This window comes from Vipera berus, assembly GCF_964194415.1.
Source record: "Vipera berus genome assembly, chromosome: 1".
Classification (NCBI taxonomy): domain Eukaryota; kingdom Metazoa; phylum Chordata; class Lepidosauria; order Squamata; family Viperidae; genus Vipera; species Vipera berus.
The window spans coordinates 356,781,174-356,800,624 of NC_138202.1; the positions used below are offsets into that span (position 1 = coordinate 356,781,174).

Consider the following 19,451-nt stretch of genomic DNA (forward strand, 5'->3'; position numbering starts at 1 on the left):
ACAGCTGTCCTGGGAAATGATACCACCAGCCAGCCCGGCCAAAAACCAGCCAAACCTTAGCACTCAAAGCGATCCTGTCTCACTTCAAGCTTTTTTTTATTTATTTGGAGCAGACTGAAGGAGCCTGACTTCTGCAGAAGCTTCCAGATGAACCTTTTTTTTTTCTTCTACAACTGCCCGGCCCTAATCATGGGAGTTTTAGAGGACGCCCCGAGAGACGTGGTTTTCCATTCATCGTAATTCTCTTTCGTTCTAACTCATCTTCTTATCCTTCCCTTCACCCCCAACCCTGCCGCGCCCCCCCCCCAGGAAGGAAAATTATATCAGGGAAGGGGGGGAAAAAAACCTGGAACAGCTGCCCAATATCCTGTGATTTGTTAAAAGATTATAAGCCTTCCATCCAGGAACACTGATTCAGGGCAATTCTTCCAGGAAATACTGTCTACGGGGAATTCTCAACTTATTGACATAACTGGGAGCAGAATTTCAGTTGCTAAGCAAGATGGGTCTTGGGTGAAGTCCTGCCAAATTTTATGGCCTGTTTTTTGTTGTTGTTGTTGTTTTTTGCCACAGTTGTTAAGCAAACCACTCAGCAGTTGCTAAATGAATAATGTGATCTTTAAGCAAATCTGCCTTCCCCCCCCCCCCATCGGCTTTGCTTATCGGAAGCCGGTTGGCAAATGGCGATGCCGGGATGCTGCAATTGTCATAAATTCATGCCCATTACCAAGCACCAAATTTTGATCACGTGACCGTTGGGATCACAAAGGTGCTTTTTCAGGGAGGCAACTGGGCTTTCGTGTGTTTGTGTGATTGTTTGTTTTTTTAAGATCTTTCGCTTCTCATCCGAGGAGCTTCTTCAGCTCTGACATCCAGTCATTTGTCTTTTTTTAAGGAGTCCTTGAGGCCACTTGGAGGTTTGTCTGTCTCCTCAAGGTCACCTGAGTGGTGCAAATGGGTGTGGAGCCTTCTTAACCAGAATATAAATCCTTCCGTTCCCCACCATCCAGTCAGAGTTGAAGAAGCTCCTTAGATGAGAAGCGAAACGTCTTCACAGAAAAACAAGGAAGTCCAGTTGCGTCCTGAAAAAAAGCGCCTTTGGGACAACCGTGACCTGGCTGGCTAAGAACCTACAATAGACACTGACCATTGGGATGCTACGACTGTTTTATGTGGGAGGACCAGTAGCAAGTCACTTTTTTTCAGGGGCTTTATAACTTCAAACATTTGCTAAAGGAATAGTTGTAAGTCAAGAACTCAGTTTTCGACATCAAACTGAAGAAAGATGCATAAAGGAAGACGGGTCTACCTAATTGAAGAATTAAACTCTGTGGTTCTCCAAAATGGATGTAGGTGTGGGGCTGGAGAGAGGGTGGGGGACACGTATTTTGAGTTATCTTTGGGTTGGGATCCTGGGGGGAAAAATGTGCAGATGTCCACCTCGACTGGGGGCCGAGCTAAATCCCACAAGCAGAGGGGGGGGAAAAATTGGCACCAGCTCTGCATAAATAAGTAATGGCTCTATACAATTCAACCTATCGAGAGCAGAATCATCATTTTTAATATAGCCCGGAGTAAGCACACTGCCGAAATTCTTCAAGAAAATAGCCACTTTAGGGACTGAGCTGCATCCCATCGATAGAAACTTGGTGCCAGATAATGGCTTTAGTCATTGTCTTCCTCCCCGGAGACCAGGAACCCCATCAAGGGAGGTTGACAAGGATTTGGAGAAAGTGGACCATCACTTGTCATTATGGGACATGACGTGGCTGCCATATCACAACGTTTAGCTACTACTTGTCCCCTTTCAAAGGAAGCAGACATTCTCCGTCCATTATGTTCAGCCAAGTAAACACATTTGAAGGAGAGGTCAGCAGAAGGAAGGATGACGGCGAGAAGCGGGGACCCACGGTGGCAAAGCCTTCTCTTCCATCTCTTTAACGCAGGGGTCCCCACCAACCCCCAGTCCGTGGACCAGTACCGGGCCGCGACATGCCAGCAACCGGTCCACACAAGTAAGCAAAGCCCCATCCGTGAGATGCAGGCAGCACACAAAACCAGGCACCCTCCGGGCCGCGGAAAAACCTCTCTCCACAGAACCGGTCCCTGGTGCCCCAAAAGGTTGGGGGCCTCTGCTTTAACCCACAACAGAGTATTCTGCAAAGGTCCTTCCTTTTAAGGCAGGGGTCTTCAAACCTGGCCCTTTTATGACTTGTGGACTTCAACTCCCAGGATTCCTCAGGCCAGTGGTGGTGACTTTTTTTCCCCAAGCCACTGTAACTTTGAATGGTTGCAATGGCACTTAGGCTTACATATCACTTCACCGTGCTTTTACAGCCCTGTCTAAGCGGTTTACATGGCTGGCTGAGGAATTCTGGGAGTTGAAGTCCACAAGTCATAAAGTGGCCACGGCTGGGGACCCCTGCTTTAAATGAACCATAGCCGAGGCAGGAGTGGTGATGTTGTGCTTACCACATCAGCATACTCCCCGCAGCCAAGTGATCAAAATTCGGAGGCTTGGCAACTGGCATGTACTTACGACGGTTACAGTGTCCCGGGGATCCTGTGATCATCTTTTGCAAACTTTTGACAAGCAAAGCCAATGGGGGAGACGGCTTCACTTTACAAATGTGTTAGTGGCTTAACAACTGCAGTGGTTCACTTAACAATTGTGGCAAGAAAAGCCGTACAATGGGGCAAAACACTCCCTTAGCAGATGTTATCATTTAGCAGCATAAATTTTGGGCTCGTGGTCGTAAGTCGAGGACGGCCCGTATAGTGGATTATTTATGTCTTTAAAACAAATTCATGATTTCAGCTTAAATATATGTGCTTTTATTCCTGAAGCCGTAATCCAAGAACCTTGTCAAAATATTAAAGTGTTTAATTTTAATTAAAATCTGTTTTTAAGAAAAAATTACTACTTCTTCTCGGGCAAAACCAAAGCAAAACAAAAGGCATGGACAGTCTGTTTCTCTTTTTTAAGATTCAAACACTTGAGGATCAAATATACCGTGACGTTGCAGCCCCACAATTTACAAAAGAAAATTTTCAATCAATTAAGGTACTGATTACTCTTAATGAACTGATTTAATTAACTGCGCTGGGATTTCAGAATTGAAAAGAAGCCAATTGTGGCTTCTCCCACAATAGGAAACCAAAAGCCGTGAGACTAGGAGGTCAGGGAAGCTATAGGCCTCCCCATCTTAGGAAAAAAACAAAACAGAAGGAAAACACCAACCTGGTCCATTCATTGGCCAAAGAAGAGAGACATGGCACAAAGAGGAGGGGGTCAATTTATTTTCCAAAGCACCAAAAAAGCAAGACAAGGAACAATGGATGGAAACTTATCAAGGAGAGAAGCAACCTGGAATTAAGGAGAAACCTCCTGACAGTGAGGACAATTAACCAGTGGAACAGCTTGCCACCAGAAATTGTGGGTGCTCCATCACTGGAGGTTTTAAAGAAGAGGCTGGACAGTCACTTGTCTGAAATGGTATAGGGTCTCCTGCTTGGGGGGGAGGGGAGGTGTTGGACCAGAAGACCTCCGAGGTCTATTCTGATTGATTGATTAAAGTGCATTAAATCACTGTGCAAGCTATGCAAAACGATCCTTAGGTGAAGCAAAAATTACTTGGAAATGCAGTCAGCAAGTTAAAACAACGGAAGCTCTTGGTGGCTTTGCTGCATTATCACTAATAATTTGGCCTTAAATAAATCAAGGCATAATACAACAATCAATGCAAGTATATTTCACAAAGCCACCACAGATCTACCGTAAAGCACTCCTTCAATTACGTGTTTTTTTAAAAAAAAAAATCCTTTGCCATTTTTGCTCTCAGTAATGGAAGCATAACATACAAAATGCACACCCAACCAAGCAAAAATTATCCTACAGTAAATATCTGCTCGGCTACTACCACAGAGAAGCTGGCACTTTAATGAAGATTTAATCTGAAAGGCAATTTGAAAAATAACTTTTCTTTCGTGTTATGGTCTATCAGTGGCTTTCGCTTCAACAGAACGGGAAAGATCAACCTGTTTCCCATTAAAAATAAAATTAAGGGCAACATCAAACAGAAGCCTCCAGTATATAATTTTGCTTGCTGTTGTTCAGTCGCTAAGTCCTGTCTGACTCTTCGTGACCCCACGGACCACAGCACGCCAGCCCACACCCTCTTTGGTATGCAACTGTGGCGAAGAGAGGTAGTAAAATGGGGCAAATCTCACTTAAGAACTGTCTCGCTTAGCAACGGAAATTTGGGGCTCCGTTGTGGTTGTTAAGTCGAGAACTACCTGTAATATTATAGAATTTTTTTTCAAGCCGGCCAAGGAACTCTGGAAGTTGAAGTCCCCCCCCCCAAAAAAATCCACCTCTCTCCCCTTTTGTGAAAGGCACGGTTGAGTCTCCAGCACCGCGTGAACCCCACGGCGCTGCAACCGTCACAAACGTGAGCCGGCGGTCCAGCATCCGAATATGAATCCCACGCCCGTGGGGACGGCTGCAATGGTCGTTAAGTGTGAAAAACGCTCACACGTCGAGGAGCGGCCGGAGTGCCTTCAAAAATCGAGCCCCTTTGCAATCGGCCGACGGGATCCTTCCAGGACGTCTCACGTCCAGCCATGGAGAAAAACTGACCCCTGTCGGTAACTTTCAGATTATCCCAAATGGGTTCCTGGTTCCTCCCCCCCCCCCAACACCATTTGAAAGACAGCTGCTTCCAGTTTTGCAGCAGCGGAGGGAAATGTTGCAACCCAGAGACGGAGTCAATTCAAGGCATGTCTTCTAGCGCTTTCCCCCCCCTCCACCGCCCCCCCCCTTCCACCCCACCACATTAAATTCTGACCATACTTAGCTGCAGCTTTCCTTTTAAGGTCAAAACCTTCTCGCAGGAGCTTCGGATCCCAGCATCTTTTAGCAGTGGGAGCGTCACAGTAAACAAACATACATCAAGGCCAGCCAAGCTGGCCCTTTTCAAGAAGGGTTAGGAGGAGTGACAGCCCGAATGTCTGGGGGCGAAAGGCAGATTTCCCCCGCTGCTTCTTCGTTGAAGGAAGTTGGCGTTTTGGGGGGCCCGGGCAACTTATTATCTTCCTTTCAGAAGTCGAAAGAAGCACGTGAAAAAGACGACTGCCCTGTGTCTTGTTTATAAATGGAGAGCCTACTTTCCCGGTCGGCCTGCAAGTCTCTCCTAGCAGAAATAAAATAGTCATTCCAGGCAGATTTTTGATACCCAGAGTGTAGTTATGACTGCTCTTCTAGAGCAGTGTTATTTCAGTCTAGGTGAGTGGAAGGTGAGTGGACTTCGACTCCCAGAATTCTCAGCAATGTGGAGGAGAAACAGTGGTTGGAAACTGATCAAAGAGAGAAGCAACGTGGAATTAAGAAAAAAAGCTTCCTAACAGCAGTGAGGACAATTAACCAGGGGAACAGCTTGCCTCCAGAAATCGTGGGCGCTCCATCACTGGAGGTTTTTAAGAAGAGACTGGAGAGCCACCTGTCTGAGATGGTACTATAGGTTCTCCTGCTTGAGCAGGGGGCTGGACTAGAAGACCTCCAAGGTCCCTTCCAGCTCTATTCTATTCTATTCTATTCTATTCTATTCTATTCTATTCTATTCTATTCTATTCTATTCTATTCTATTCTATTCTATTCCTTATTCTATTCTATTCTCAATAAAAATTCTATTCTTTCATTGTTCTATTCTATTCTATTCCTAATTCTTATTCTATTCTATTCTATTCTATTCTATTCTATTCTATTCTATTCTATTCTATTCCATTTTCTATTCTATTCTATTCCATTTTTTATTCTATTCTATTCTATTCTATTCCTAATTCTTATTCTATTCTATTCTATTCCAATTTCTATTCTATTTTCTATTCTATTCTATCCTATTCTAATCCATTTTCTATTCTTTTCTATTCTTTTCTATTCTATTCTATTCTATTCTATTCTATTCTATTCCTTATTCTATTCTATTCTCAATAAAAATTCTATTCTTTCATTGTTCTATTCTATTCTATTCCTAATTCTTATTCTATTCTATTCTATTCTATTCTATTCTATTCTATTCTATTCTATTCTATTCTATTCCATTTTCTATTCTATTCTATTCTATTCCATTTTTTATTCTATTCTATTCTATTCTATTCCTAATTCTTATTCTATTCTATTCTATTCCATTTTCTATTCTATTTTCTATTCTATTCTATCCTATTCTAATCCATTTTCTATTCTTTTCTATTCTATTCTATTCTATTCTATTCAGCAAGACTGGGAAACACTGTTCTAGGTTAAAACCTGGAGGCACACTTTATCTTAGTTTACATATTCCTTAGGCAACAATTCCAAAAGAGTGATGACTGAGTAGGTGGAAGAAGGACAGATCATCCAAAGTGTCTTCAAAGGACTTATTTTGCTTCCATGTCTAGAAAATAACTTCAGTAAATATTTTTCTCAGGTGAAAAAAAAAATCCTGGGAAATTGGTGCAGACACCGAGCACCAATTTCTGGGCATGTGCTCAAAGAATATTTCGTTCTTTTTAATATTTGGCTCCTTAGAACCACCGTTTTGGATACAGCAGACCTCAACGTTCTCATAAAAAATAAAGACCAAATTCCATCTTAGAAGATTGTGAGATCAGACTGCTTAGAAATGTGATATCCATTTCTTTCAGAAATTAATAATAATAATAAAGAAACATCAACACACAGTCCTCCTGTTTTCTGAGATGATACAGTACAAGTCACCCTCAACCTATGACCATAATTGAACCCTAAAGTTCCATAGCTAAGCAAGGCAGTTCTTAAATGAGTCACACCCCATTTTATGACTTTTTTTGTCATCGTTGTGAAATGAACCACTCATTCGTTAAGCAAATCTGGCTACCCTCACTGACTTTGTTTGCCGGAAGTTCCCTAAGAAGGTTGCAAATGACAATTCCCCAGGTCCTCAAGACACTGCGCCCGTCCGTCGTAAACACAGGCCGGTTGCCAAACGCCCAAATTCTGATCACGTCACCGTGATTATTTGAGGGGCTGCCACAAAGAAGAGGGGGGGGGTCACGTTATTCTCCAAAGCACCAGAGGGAAGGACGAGAAACAATGGTTGGAAACTGATCAAAGAGAGAAGCAACCTGGAATTAAGGAGAAACTTCCTGACAGTGAGGACAATTAACCAGTGAAACAGCTTGCCTCCAGAAATCATGGACGCTCCATCACTGGAGGTTTTTAAGGAAAGACTGGACAGTCACTTGTCTGAAATGGTATAGGTTCTCCTGCTTGAGCAGGGGGCTGGACTAGAAGACCTCCAAGGTCCCTTCCAGCTCTCTTCTCTTCTCTACTCTCCCAAGGTCACCCATCTGGCTTTCATAGCTAAGGTGGGACTAGAACTCACCATCTCCTGGCTTCCAGCCTGGTGCCTTAACCACTAGACTGACTCTCTAATATGGCTGATTTCCCATCCTAAACCAATGCTTGAACTGATCCATTCTGGAGGCGGAGCAAATATTATAGTGTGGAAGTTTATATTTATATTTATATTTATTTGATTTATATACCGCCCTTCTCCCGAAGGACTCAGGACGGTGTACAGGGCAATAAATATCAAAAATACAAGATACAAAAGTTAAAAAAAAATTAAATAATTTTGCCCGATGCAATAAATTAATTAAAATCAATATTAAAACCAGAAAACCCATCAGACCAGGCCGGCTTGTTCGAATAGATAAGTTTTGATGATAAGTTGATGAGAAATCGTTTCGAACACTTACTTGTGACGAAGAATTTTTTAGTGAAAGTGCAGCTGTCAAAGGCAGCAATCTTCTCTTGCAAGACGACAACAAGAATCCTGAAAATGCACACAAAGGTACATATGTACAAAATAAAGAATACCTGAAGTGCAAAATGTGCTTTTTTTAAAAAAAAAAGTGCTTCCCCTTTCTCCCCTTTTTGTAATGGTTTTGCCCAAGAGATCCATGCAGGTCAATATATATATATATATATATATATATATATATATATATATATATATATATATATATATATATATATATATATATATATATATATATATATATATATATATATATATATATATATATATATATATATATATATATATATATATATATATATATATATATATATATATATATATATATATATATATATATATATATATATATATATATATATATATATAGTGTGTGTGTGTGTGTGTGTAGAAGGAGAAGGAGGAGAGAAAGATGCCTTAAGAAAAACTGTTAACTTCACACAAAGTATTTCAATGTCTGTTGGCTGTTACTTGCTTTTTTGCCTGGGGGGGGGGAATAAAGCAAGGTTAAACTTGACAGGAGTTGTTTTATTGCTTTTTTTTTTAGAGGAAGGGGGTTACTGTGGTCATTAAGCAGAATTTCAGTTTGCACGAAGAAAAAAGAACTAGTATTTACCAAGGACCTGATAATTTGCTTCAACTTAATCCTGTGGAACTTCTGCTGTATTTACATGGAACACGTAGTTTTATACAAAAATATAAAAGGGCAGTTGACCTGTGTTGTAACTTTAAATGAGCATTTATAAGGCACAGAAATTAAAGGAGGAGATAGAAATGCTTGTAATGTTAAATTAAAAATATAAGAAAACCAACCAAACTATCTCTCTAGCTTTCTCTTTCTCTTTCTTTTCTTTCTTTCCTTTTTCTCCTTTCCTTCTATCTCCCTTTTCTTCTCTCTATTCGCTCTCTCTTCTTTCTTTCTTTCTTTCTTTCTTTCTTTCTTTCTTTCTTTCTTTCTTTCTTTCTTTCTTTCTTTCTTTCTTCCTTCCTTCCTTCCTTCCTTCCTTCCTTCCTTCCCTTCTCTTTCTCTTTTTTCCCTTTCTTTCCTTCCTTCCTTCCTTCCTTCCTTCCTTCCTTCCTTCCTTCCTTCCTTCCTCTTTTCCTACTGGGTGGTCTTGAACAACTAGGATCAGCAAAGTTGGATTTTGTAGCCAACAGCAGATTCGACAGGGTGAAACTTTCAGATGTGTAACATGACAGGTTTGTCATATTCAAGGGAAACAATTAGGGCACCCATGATCCTATTGCCAACAATAAATTGCTGGAGAGAATGAAGGGGGTGGGGGTGGGAACCGAGACCGTACCTTGTTAACAAAACGGGCATTATACCTCATGTAATTTTTTTAAAACACTCATTTGCCCCAGCAGTTCAGATTGAAAATCCATCAAAAGCACCCAGTATATTAATCTGAAAAGTGTTTCATCCTCAAAAAAATAATCATATTGCTGGGTTGTTTTTTTTTTTTATTGCAAATCTGCTAGGCCTAATAGCCAGGCCTTATTTGCTAAAAGTGTTTTTCCTTGCTTTGACCTCCGCTGCCTTCCATACAATGGAATTAAGAGGAGGAGGGGGGGGGGAAATCACTTTATATAATTACCAGGACGTGAAATACAAAGACAAAATGTACCAAACAAAATCTCAAGAAGGGGGGGAGACGATGGGAGCTGGGTTTGAGGGGTTCTCTGAACAAGAGACCCTAACCCTTTGCACCACTCAGAATACACATCTCATTTATGTCCACAAACTTTAAAATCCATCTCCCTTTTGCTCTGCAGAGAATTTCCCCAGGAAAAAAATATATATTTCTCTTTGTGTGTCCCAGGAACAGAGGAAATGTCTTTATAACAGAATCAGGCTATTCACTCTTTAACTTCGTAATATCTGCCCTCAAGCTATCTTTCTTAACTCTCACGCAAAAGTAAACTCTTCACATCATTTCCAACCTCACCCTTTACACCAGAAGGGCAAGGAGATATTTTGCAAAGAAGAGAAGTGTGTAAAAATGCACCTGGGAGCTGTAGGGTATTGTGCCTCTCTCAAAGGAACCCCTCATTACAAACTTAGCTGTAACTTTAGGCCAGGGGTCTCCAAACTTGGCAACTTTAAGATTTGTGGACTTCAACTCCCAGAATTTCCCAGCCAGCATACCAAGATGAGAGGGATATTTTTTTCTACCTTTCCATTTAAATAAAGGTAAAGGTAAAGGTCCCCCCGCACATGAGTGCTAGTCGTTTCCGACTCTAGGGGCCGGTGCTCATCTCCATTTCAAAGCCAAAGAGCCAGCGCTTGTCCTAGGTAGGACGTCTCCGTGGTCATGTGGCCGGCATGACTAGATGCCAGAGGCACACAGAACGCTGTTACCTTCCCACCGTAGTGGTCCCTATTTTTCTACTTGCATTTTTACGTGCTTTCGAACTGCTAGGTTGGCAGAAGCTGGGACGAGTAACAGGCGCTCACTCTGCTACGCTGCACTCAGGATTCGACCCGCCAAACTGCCGACCATCTGATCGACAAGCTCAGTGGCCTAACCCACTGAGCCACTGCGTCCCTTATATAGTATAGTAGGTAAAGGTAAAGGTTCCCCCGCACATGTGTGCTAGTCGTTTCCAACTCTAGGGGCCGGTGCTCATCTCCGTTTCAAAGCCGAAGAGCCAGCGCTTGTCCAAGGACGTCTCCGTGGTCATGTGGCCGGCATGACTAGACACCAAAGGTGCACGGAACGCTGTTACCTTCCCACCGTAGTGGTCCCTATTTTTCTACTTGCATTTTTACGTGCTTTCGAACTTTTATGCATAAAACAAAAAAATACATTTATGCATAAAACAAAAAAGCCAATTGGGACCTTTTCTTTCATCAATACCAAAACTTCCAGCCCCATTTTTTGACCAGGAAATTGAAATAACACGAAGTGACTGGGAATCAAGGGAGACAGCTTTAAAAACACTGGATGCGAAAGGTATTTGGAGATCAAAAGGAATTACCTTCTGTTGCAGTGGAGATCGTAAATAGGTGTTTTGAACTGCACGGATTTGACTACTTCCCCTGTTCTCAAAGAATAGAGATCTACGCAGCAGTAAGGAGGGCTGGTCCTGAAAGAGAAATTAAGAAAATATAAAATCCAACAGTCCACATTGTGGGTAGAGAGGATCTCTGGTTTGAAAGAGTGGTAAAAGAATATCATCTCTGTTTGAATCGAACCTCAAAAACAGTAACTGTGAGAGGGACCTTGGAGTCCTAGTGGACGATCACTTGACTATGAGCCAGCAGTGTGCAGCAGCAACCAAAAAAGCTAATACAATCCTGGGTTGTATAAAAAGAGGCATAGAATCAAGATCACGCAAAGTACTAGTACGGCTTTACAAAGCCCTAGTAAAACCACACCTGGAATACTGCAACCAATTTTGGTCACCATACCACAAATAAGATGTCGAGAGTTTGGGAAAAAAAATCGAAGGGAAACTAAGATGATCAAAGGCCTGGAGACTAAAACATACAAAGAACAGCTATGGGACTCGGGTTTGGCTAGTCTAAAGAAAAGAAGAAATAGGGGAGACATGATAGCCGTATTCCAGTATTTGAGGGGCTGCCACAAAGAAGAGGGGGTCAGGTTGTTCACTAGAGCACTGCAGGGAAGGACGAGAAACAATGGTTGGAAACTCATCAAGGAGAGAAGCAACCTGGAATTAAGGAGAAACTTCCTAACAGCAGTGAGGACAATCAACCAGTGGAACAGCTTGCCTCCAGAAATTGTGGACGCTCCATCACTGGAGGTTTTTAAGAAGAGACTGGACAGTCACCTGTCTGAGATGGTATAGGTTCTCCTGCTTGAGCAGGGGACTGGACTAGAAGACCTCCAAGGTCCCTTCCAGTTCTATTCTATTCTATTCTATTCTATTCTATTCTATTCTATTCTATTCTATTCTATTCTATTCTATTCTATTCTATTCTATTCTATTCTATTCTATTCTATTCCATATTTTCTATTCTATTCTATTCTATTCTATTCTATTCTATTCTATTCTTCTTCTATTCTATTCTATTCTATTCTATCCTATCCTATCCTATCCTATCCTATCCTATCCTATCCTATCCTATCCTATCCTATCCTATCCTATCCTATCCTATCCTATCCTATATTCTATTCCATTCCATTCCATTCCATTCTACTTCTATTCTATTCTATTCTATTCTATTCTATTCTATTCTATTCTATTCTATTCTATTCTATTCTATTCTATTCTATTCTATTCTATTCTATTCTATTCTCTTTCAATAGGGGGGGAAGTCACCACCTATCTCCAGTTTGCAACGTAGTTCCAAGAAGGGATAATTAAGAAAACTAAGGAACACAAATGGCTTTTGTCGGCTCCAAGGAGATCAAAGAAACAGGGTCCAGGTAAGTCTTTGGGGTGACGTTACACCAATTACAGGTAGTCCTCGATTTACGACCAGAATCGAGCACAAAATTTCTGTTGTTAAGTGAGACATTTGTTGTGAATTTTGCTGACAGACCTCATGGCTCAAGAGACAGATAACACAGCTGCTGGTGTCACTCCAGTGCAGGGGTTAGGCAGCCTCGGCTCTTTTGTGACTCGTGGACTTCAACTCCCAGAATTCTTGAGCCAGCCATGCTGAGGGGAAAGGGAGAGGTTTCAAATGCTGAGCCATGCCGGCTCAGGAATTCTGGGGGTTGAAGTCCACAAGTCACAAAAGAGCCGAGGTTGCCTAACCCCTGCCCCAGTGCAAAAGGACCCAGGTGCACTTTAACAGACTCCTTACTGATTTTAACTTCCAAGGCACAGCAGGCACTACTTTTATCACTTTAATATAAATAAGGTGGCCCAGCGATTCCTTTGTAAAAAGCCAGGTTTCTTTCAACGGGAAGAGTGCCGAAGGGGGCAAAAAAAGATTGCGATTAGTGCAGTTTGGCAAGCCAGAAAGAAAAAAAAAAGCTTTGATCTGGCACTTCGCAAGGACACCTTTTTCCTCCTCCCGGTCCCGTCTGAAAGGTGGGCCGTTTCTAGGCTCCGCACGCCCCGGACGTTGCAGAGAATGGCCAACTGTGTAAATACCGCCCAAGAAATATCAAAAAGAAGAGATTCACTAGAGCAGGGGGTAGGTAACCTCGGCTCTTTTATGACTCGTGGAGTTCAACTCCCAGAATTCCTGAGCCGGCATGGCTCAGCATGGAAACCTCTCCATTTCTCCTCAGCATGGCTGGCTCAGGAATTCTGGGAGTTGAAGTCCATGAGTCATAAAAGAGCCGAGGTTGCCTACCCCTGCACTAGAGCCAGCTGTACGCAAATGGGAGATTATGGCATAAAACCTGTCCTTTCCAGCTTTCTAAAAATACGCCGGAAGAGATAATTGCATATACTTTATCTATTAGATGAGGAAAACTCTCAGCACCAGGTATAAAAACCTGGAGAAAACCTCAGGAAAGACACGTGTTCTGTGCATGAAATTAAGGGGCTCTTTTTTTTTTATGAAGACTTCATCCTGTGCCATCTCAAAAAAAAAAAATCACAGGCAATCCTTGACATACAACCGTTCGTTTAGCGACTGCTCGAAGTTACGTTGGCAGAGAAAAAAGTGAGTTATGACCGTTGCAGCATCCCCACGGTCACGTGATCAGAATTCAGATTTTGGGCAACTGACTCATAGTTATGACCGCTGCTGTGTCTCAAGGTCACCTTTTGCGACCTTCTGACTAGCAGCATCAATGGGGGGGAAGCCGAATTCGCTTAACAACCGTGTTACTAACTTATCCACAGCGGTGATTCGCTTAACAACCGTGTCAAGAAAAGTTGTAAAATGGGGCAAATCTCACTTAACAAGTGTCTCACTTCAGAACAGAAATTTTAGGCTGAACTGTGGTCGTGAGTCGAGGACTACCTGTATTCCCTCTGAGCAAGAGGCAGCAAAAGATGGGAGTAAGGCCAGTACACCTTTGGTCTCCGGCGGTGCTGGCTTTACCCATGTCATGGGGGATTTTTAATCTTTTCACTAATCCACTGACAGGTTTCCCTACTGGGAGCATTATGTGCCAATAAAGGAGAATATTTGTAGCTCAGAGTTGACATGATGGGTCCTTGCTGCTCTCTGAGCTGGCTTGTTTTCCTGCAGATGTTCCACGACCCAGCTAGGTAACATCATCAGTGCTAAAAGGGAGTGGGGTTTGTGGAGAGGAGGAGGAGGAGGAGGAGGAGGAGGAGGAGGAGGAGGAGGACGAGGAGGAGGACGAGGACGAGGACGACTGTGGGCTCCTTGGTGCTCTCTGAGCTGGCTTGTTTTCCTGCAGATGTTTCACGACCCAACTAGGTAACATCATCAGTGCTAGAAGGGGGTGTGGGATTTGCAGAGAGGAGGAGGAGGAGGACTGTGGGCTCCTTGGTGCTCTCTGAACTGGGTTTTCTTCCAGATGTTTCATGACCCAGCTAAGTGATATCATAAGTGCTAAAAGGCAGTGGGGTCTGTGGACAGGAGGAGGAGGAGGAGGAAGAGGAGGAGGAGGAGGAGGAGGAGGAGGAGGACGACGACTGTGGGTTCCTTGGTGCTCTTTGAGCTGGCTTGTTTTCCTGCAGACGTTTCACGACCCAGCTAGGTAACATCATCAGTGCTAAAAGGGAGTGGGGTTTGTGGAGAGGAGGAGGAGGAGGAGGAGGGCTGTGGGCTCCTTGGTGCTCTCTGAGCTGGCTTGTTTTCTTGCAGACGTTCCATGACCCAAACTAGGTACTATCATCAGTGATGTTACCTAGTTACCTGCTAGCACTGACGATGTTACCTAGTTTGGGTGATGAAACGTCTGCAAGGAAACAAGGAAGCTGTGAGCGTTACGTTTCAAACATTAAGTCTTAGCTTTTGCATGCTGCTCTCCTTTAACTCTGTACCTGACTCTTACTGCCTGGCAGAAAAATTTAAATAAAAAAGACTGCTGGTTTCGAAGCAGTCATTAGCCACCAGAAGCTCTTTTCATTGCTTTGAGGGTTTGTTTTTTAATGTTCGGTCTTGTTTTGATTCTCATGGTGAAAGCTGTACGTCGGACCCTTTCGTTGTTTTTCAAAGGTCTTTTTGATTACAGCAGGAATGAAATGTGCTCGATAAATGAATAAATAAGTTTTCTGCCGTGGGTGCTAACATTGCTGTTGTGCTCTAAGGGGGGGGGGGGCAAACAGCTTCCTGCCTTTCTTGATGCCTGGGGGGGCGGGGGGAAAGAGAAAAATGGCTGCCTTTGTCTGCTCGAGTCATTTCGAACCACGTGCTGTGGGCGCGGGGTGTTTGTGTGCCTCAATTGCCTGGAGGAGTGGATGATGAGATCAGTAGTACCACTCCGACAGAGCTCATGCGCCGTCCTTCCTCGCCTGGTATCTGTGGGTGAATAATTCAGTTCGCAAACTTATTTCCTCCCTCACCTTGAGGTGAAACCAAACGCAAAACATTGCCGCTTGGCTACTGCGTTTTCCTATTCCCTTTTTCCCCTCCTCCATTTTAATGAGATTTTTCTACCCTTTTCACCCCACACACACCCCGCGCCCCTCTGAAGACTGCAGAGCAGAATTCTCCGGCCAATTTGACAACTGTGTCGTCCACACCTCTTGTCCTCCCTGCCTTTCCCCATCGGCCACTTTTCCTAACGTTTTACGGTAATTTAAACGGCAGATGTTGCCAGAGCACCGCCGCCGGGCCTATTTATTTATTCGTGTAAATTTAAGGTGCTCTTCTTTTGGGAAATCGATACGTATTTTTTTTCTAAAAAAAAAAAAAAGTTTGGGATCATCTGGAAAAAAAATTCCAACAGCCGAGCTGAAGTTCAAAGCCGTACTTTTAAATCCAACAGCATCCGTCTTCTGGATACTGGGATGGACCGGGAGGGGGGGGGAAGGAGGCTTATCCATGCTGCAAGGTAGTAAAATCATTCTTTTTTTGGAGGGGGTGGTGGGGAGAAATGAAAAAGATAGAGACAATCTGTTAATCTGTTCTTAATTTTTGTATTTCGGTATTTTGATATTTATTGCCCTGTTCACCGCCCTGAGTCCTTTGGGAGAAGGGCAGTATACAAATTAAATTAAATAAATAAATAAATAAATAAATAAACACTGCAGGCCAAGATTTGTTTTCCTAGCAGGAAACGTACAATAAGCATGCACAGCACCCAAGGGAGCTGCGGGAGGATTGACCATAGAGTTGTGGTCCAGGGCGGGATGGGATACCCAGAGGAGCATCCCTACAAGGATTCTGATAGGAGGAGAGCAAGAATCCCGATACGACGGAACCCACAGCCAGCCAATCAGAGAAGAGGATGGCAAATTCATCCTGTAAACAAACAAACAAAAGGAAAAGAAGAAAAAAAAACGGGTGGCTATAAAGCAGGGAAGATTCCCCCGCCCCTGGAAGAAAGCTCTGCTTCAAATCCTAGACAAGATCAAAAGCAAGAAGTCCCAAACCAACGAGACAGAAAGATGGGCAACCACAGGCCACGGCTTAATAAAAAGTGACGGGGTAGCTGAAGATGTTTGGAGCGTTTGGCGGTGGTGAAAGATCCCCATCGGCAGCCGAGCTTTTACCCCGCAAGCAGAGAAGACAGAAACACAGCAATTCTGCGGCGCCACCTTCCAGATTTCGGGGAGATCCAGCTGGCCCGGTTCTCACACATTCTGCCAAGGCACAAGAGCAACAAATCATTTTTTTTCCCCTTAACGGTTCTTTTGCGCTCATACATACTCCCTCCGTCATTTCCCTCCGTGCAGGTTCGAGTCCCACCAGGCTCAAGGTTGACTCAGCCTTCCATCCTTCCGAGGTAGGTAAAATGAGGACCCAGATTGTTGGGGGCAATTAAGCTGACTTTGTAATAATGCCGCTTGGGGTGTGTGTGTGAAAGCCCTACCAAGCAGGCATATACATAGAATGAAGGCTACTGCTAAGCTTGTAAGCTGCCCTGAGTCTTCGGAGAAGGGCGGGATATAAATGGAATTAAAATTTAAAAAAAATCTGGTCAGAAGCAATTGAGAAAGGCATTCGAAACACAGGTAGTCCTCGACTTACGACCGCAACTGAGCCCCAAATTTCTGCTGCTGAGTGAAACGTTGGTCGAGAGGGTTTTCAGTTCAGTTAGTAACACGGTTGTTAAGTGAATCCGGCTTTTCCCCACGGACTCTGCTTATCAGAAGGTCGCAAAATTGGGATCGCGGGACCCCGGGAGGTTGCGACCGTCAGAAACGCGAGTCAGTTGCCAAGCATCTGGATTGTGTTCGCCTGACCGTGGGGATGCTGAAACGGTCGTAAGGGCAAAAAACAGTCCTAAATCACTTTTTTTTTCAGTGCCGTTGTAACTTTGGTCACTAAGTGACCTGTTGTAAGTCGAGGACTGCCTGTAGTAGGAAGGTTAATACAGACTCTTGCTGGGCAAATGCAAAACATCGTGTCTTTCTCCCCCCCACCCCCGGGAGATCCCTTTTAGCTTAGGACAGAAATCTCTCTCTCTCTCTCTCTCTCTCTCTCTCTCTCTCTCTCTCTCTCTCACACACACACACACACACACACACGCAAAGGACATTCTAACACTTTAGGCAGGAAACTTTTTAAAGGACGATGTGAAGGAGTGGGGGGGGGGAAACCCTGTGCATTTTGGACTGTGTCAGGAACAGCTGCCCTATATCCTCTGGGTGCGACGTTTGGGATAGATTCTAAATGCTTTAGCCCACTTTCAGGGCCTATCTTGGCTACAAACCACAACATAAATATAATTATCGGTAGAGCTCCTTTCATGTTGCAACACATACACAGCCATTTTATCACAAAAAAAATAAAAAAAGCTCTCGCTGACTTCTGGGCCCCCGCCGTGTGTGGGCTTCCCCTCCCAACAAATGGCCCTTTCTGTCTCGGGAATTCTGGAAGATGAAGTTCACAGATTGGGGGGGGGGGGGAAAAAGTGGCTGTAGATGGTTCAGCAGAGCAGGGCAATTTGTGGATCAAGGGCAGTCCTGAGCCTCACTTTTCAGTAACAGTAACAGCAGCTGGTTGGGTTTACAACCCAACGGGGACACTTCGTATATGCATATAGCTGGCTTGGTACAACTTGACACTTTGTGAGGTTTTGGCAAAGTATCCTTGTAGGAACGTGGGGTGCCAGAGCTGAGAAACTGTACCTGCGGCTCTCAAACTTTGTGAGAGTGTAACTAGTAAAGTACGAAAATGGAAATTTAGAAGGGAGAGGTTGGTAAGGCCACACTTGGAATACTGCATCCAGTTTTGGTCACCACGATGTAAAGAAGATGTTGAGACTCTGGAAAGAGTGCAGAGAAGAGCAACAAAGATGATCAGGGGACTGGAGACTAAATATATAAAGAACGGTTGCTGGAATTGGGCATGTCTAGTTTAATGAAGAGAAGGACCAGGAAGTGACATGATAGCAGTGTTCCAGTATCTCAGGGGCTGCCCCAAAGAAGAGGGAGTCAAGCTATTCTCCAAAGCACCTGAAGGCAGGACAAGAAGCAACGGATGGAAACTCATCAAGGAGAGAAGCAACCTAGAACTAAGGAGAAACTTCCTGACAGTTAGAACAATTAACCCGTGGAACAACCTGCCTCCTGGAATTGAGGGTGCTCCATCATTGGAAGTTTTTAAGAAGAGACTGGACAGCCCTTTGTCTGAAATGGGATAGGGTTTCCTGCCTGAGCAGGGGGTTGGACTAGATGACCTCCAAGGTCCCTTCCCACTCGGTTATTCTGATCCTTGTGTTCATTTCTCTTCTTAGTCTCTATGGAAATTCTCACTCATCCGGGTCATGGCTATGCCAAAGGTGCTTTTTCAAGAGGCCACTGGACAAGGAAGTCCAGTGGCCTCTTGACAAACTGCCTTTGAGGTTCTCTTAGCCCTGATGCTCTGATCAATGCTCTGGTGAGAAGGGCCATCGGCTACACCAGGATTGGACCATTAATTTTGCCAAGGGGGGGGTCGCATGAGAAACGGGGAGCGTTGTAGAGGGCTGCCAACTCCCTGGCCTGTCTGATGTCAATGCCCCACTCTCACCCCATTGCCCCCCCCAATGCCACCGCAGCCAGACAGGGACAGCTGAGGTGGCCCATGGGCTGTAAAATGCCCAGGCCTGGGCGAAATTGACCAGACTTGCTGGGCGTTGCGATTTAAAACACATGTTGTTGTTGTTAGTTGCGAAGTCGTGTCCGACCCATCGCGACCCCATGGACAACGTTCCTCCAGGCCTTCCTGTCCTCTACCATTTTCTGGAGTCCATTTAAGCTCACACCTACTGCTTCAGTGACTCCATCCAACCACCTCATTCTCTGTCATCCCCTTCTTCTCTTGCCCTCCACCTTTCCCAGCATTAGGCTCTTCTCCAGTGAGTCCTTCCTTCTCATTAGGTGGCCAAAGGATTTGAGTTTCAGCTTCAGGATCTGGCCTTCTAAAGAGCAGTCAGGGTTGATCTCCTCTAGGACCGACCGGTTTGATCGCCTTGCAGTCCAAGGGACTCGCAGGAGTCTTCTCCAGCACCGTAGTTCAAAGGCTTCAATTCTTTGGCGCTCAGCCTTTCTTACGGTCCAACTTTCACTGCCATACATTGCAACTGGGAAGACCATGGCCTTGACTACACGCAC

The 19,451-nt window shown here is 44.0% G+C and overlaps 1 protein-coding gene across 1 annotated transcript in view; it reads right to left on the bottom strand.

Moving 5' to 3' along the window:
• BCAS3 (BCAS3 microtubule associated cell migration factor) overlaps positions 1–19,451 on the bottom strand; it is a 720,894-nt gene that overhangs the window by 615,496 nt on the left and 85,947 nt on the right. Inside the window, exons 9-10 of the mRNA XM_081346686.1 lie at positions 10,821–10,928; positions 7,777–7,853 (exon numbers count right to left, since the gene is read on the bottom strand). Of these exons, the coding sequence (XP_081202812.1) occupies positions 7,777–7,853; positions 10,821–10,928 (185 nt within the window). The remainder of the gene's footprint in view (positions 1–7,776; positions 7,854–10,820; positions 10,929–19,451) is intronic.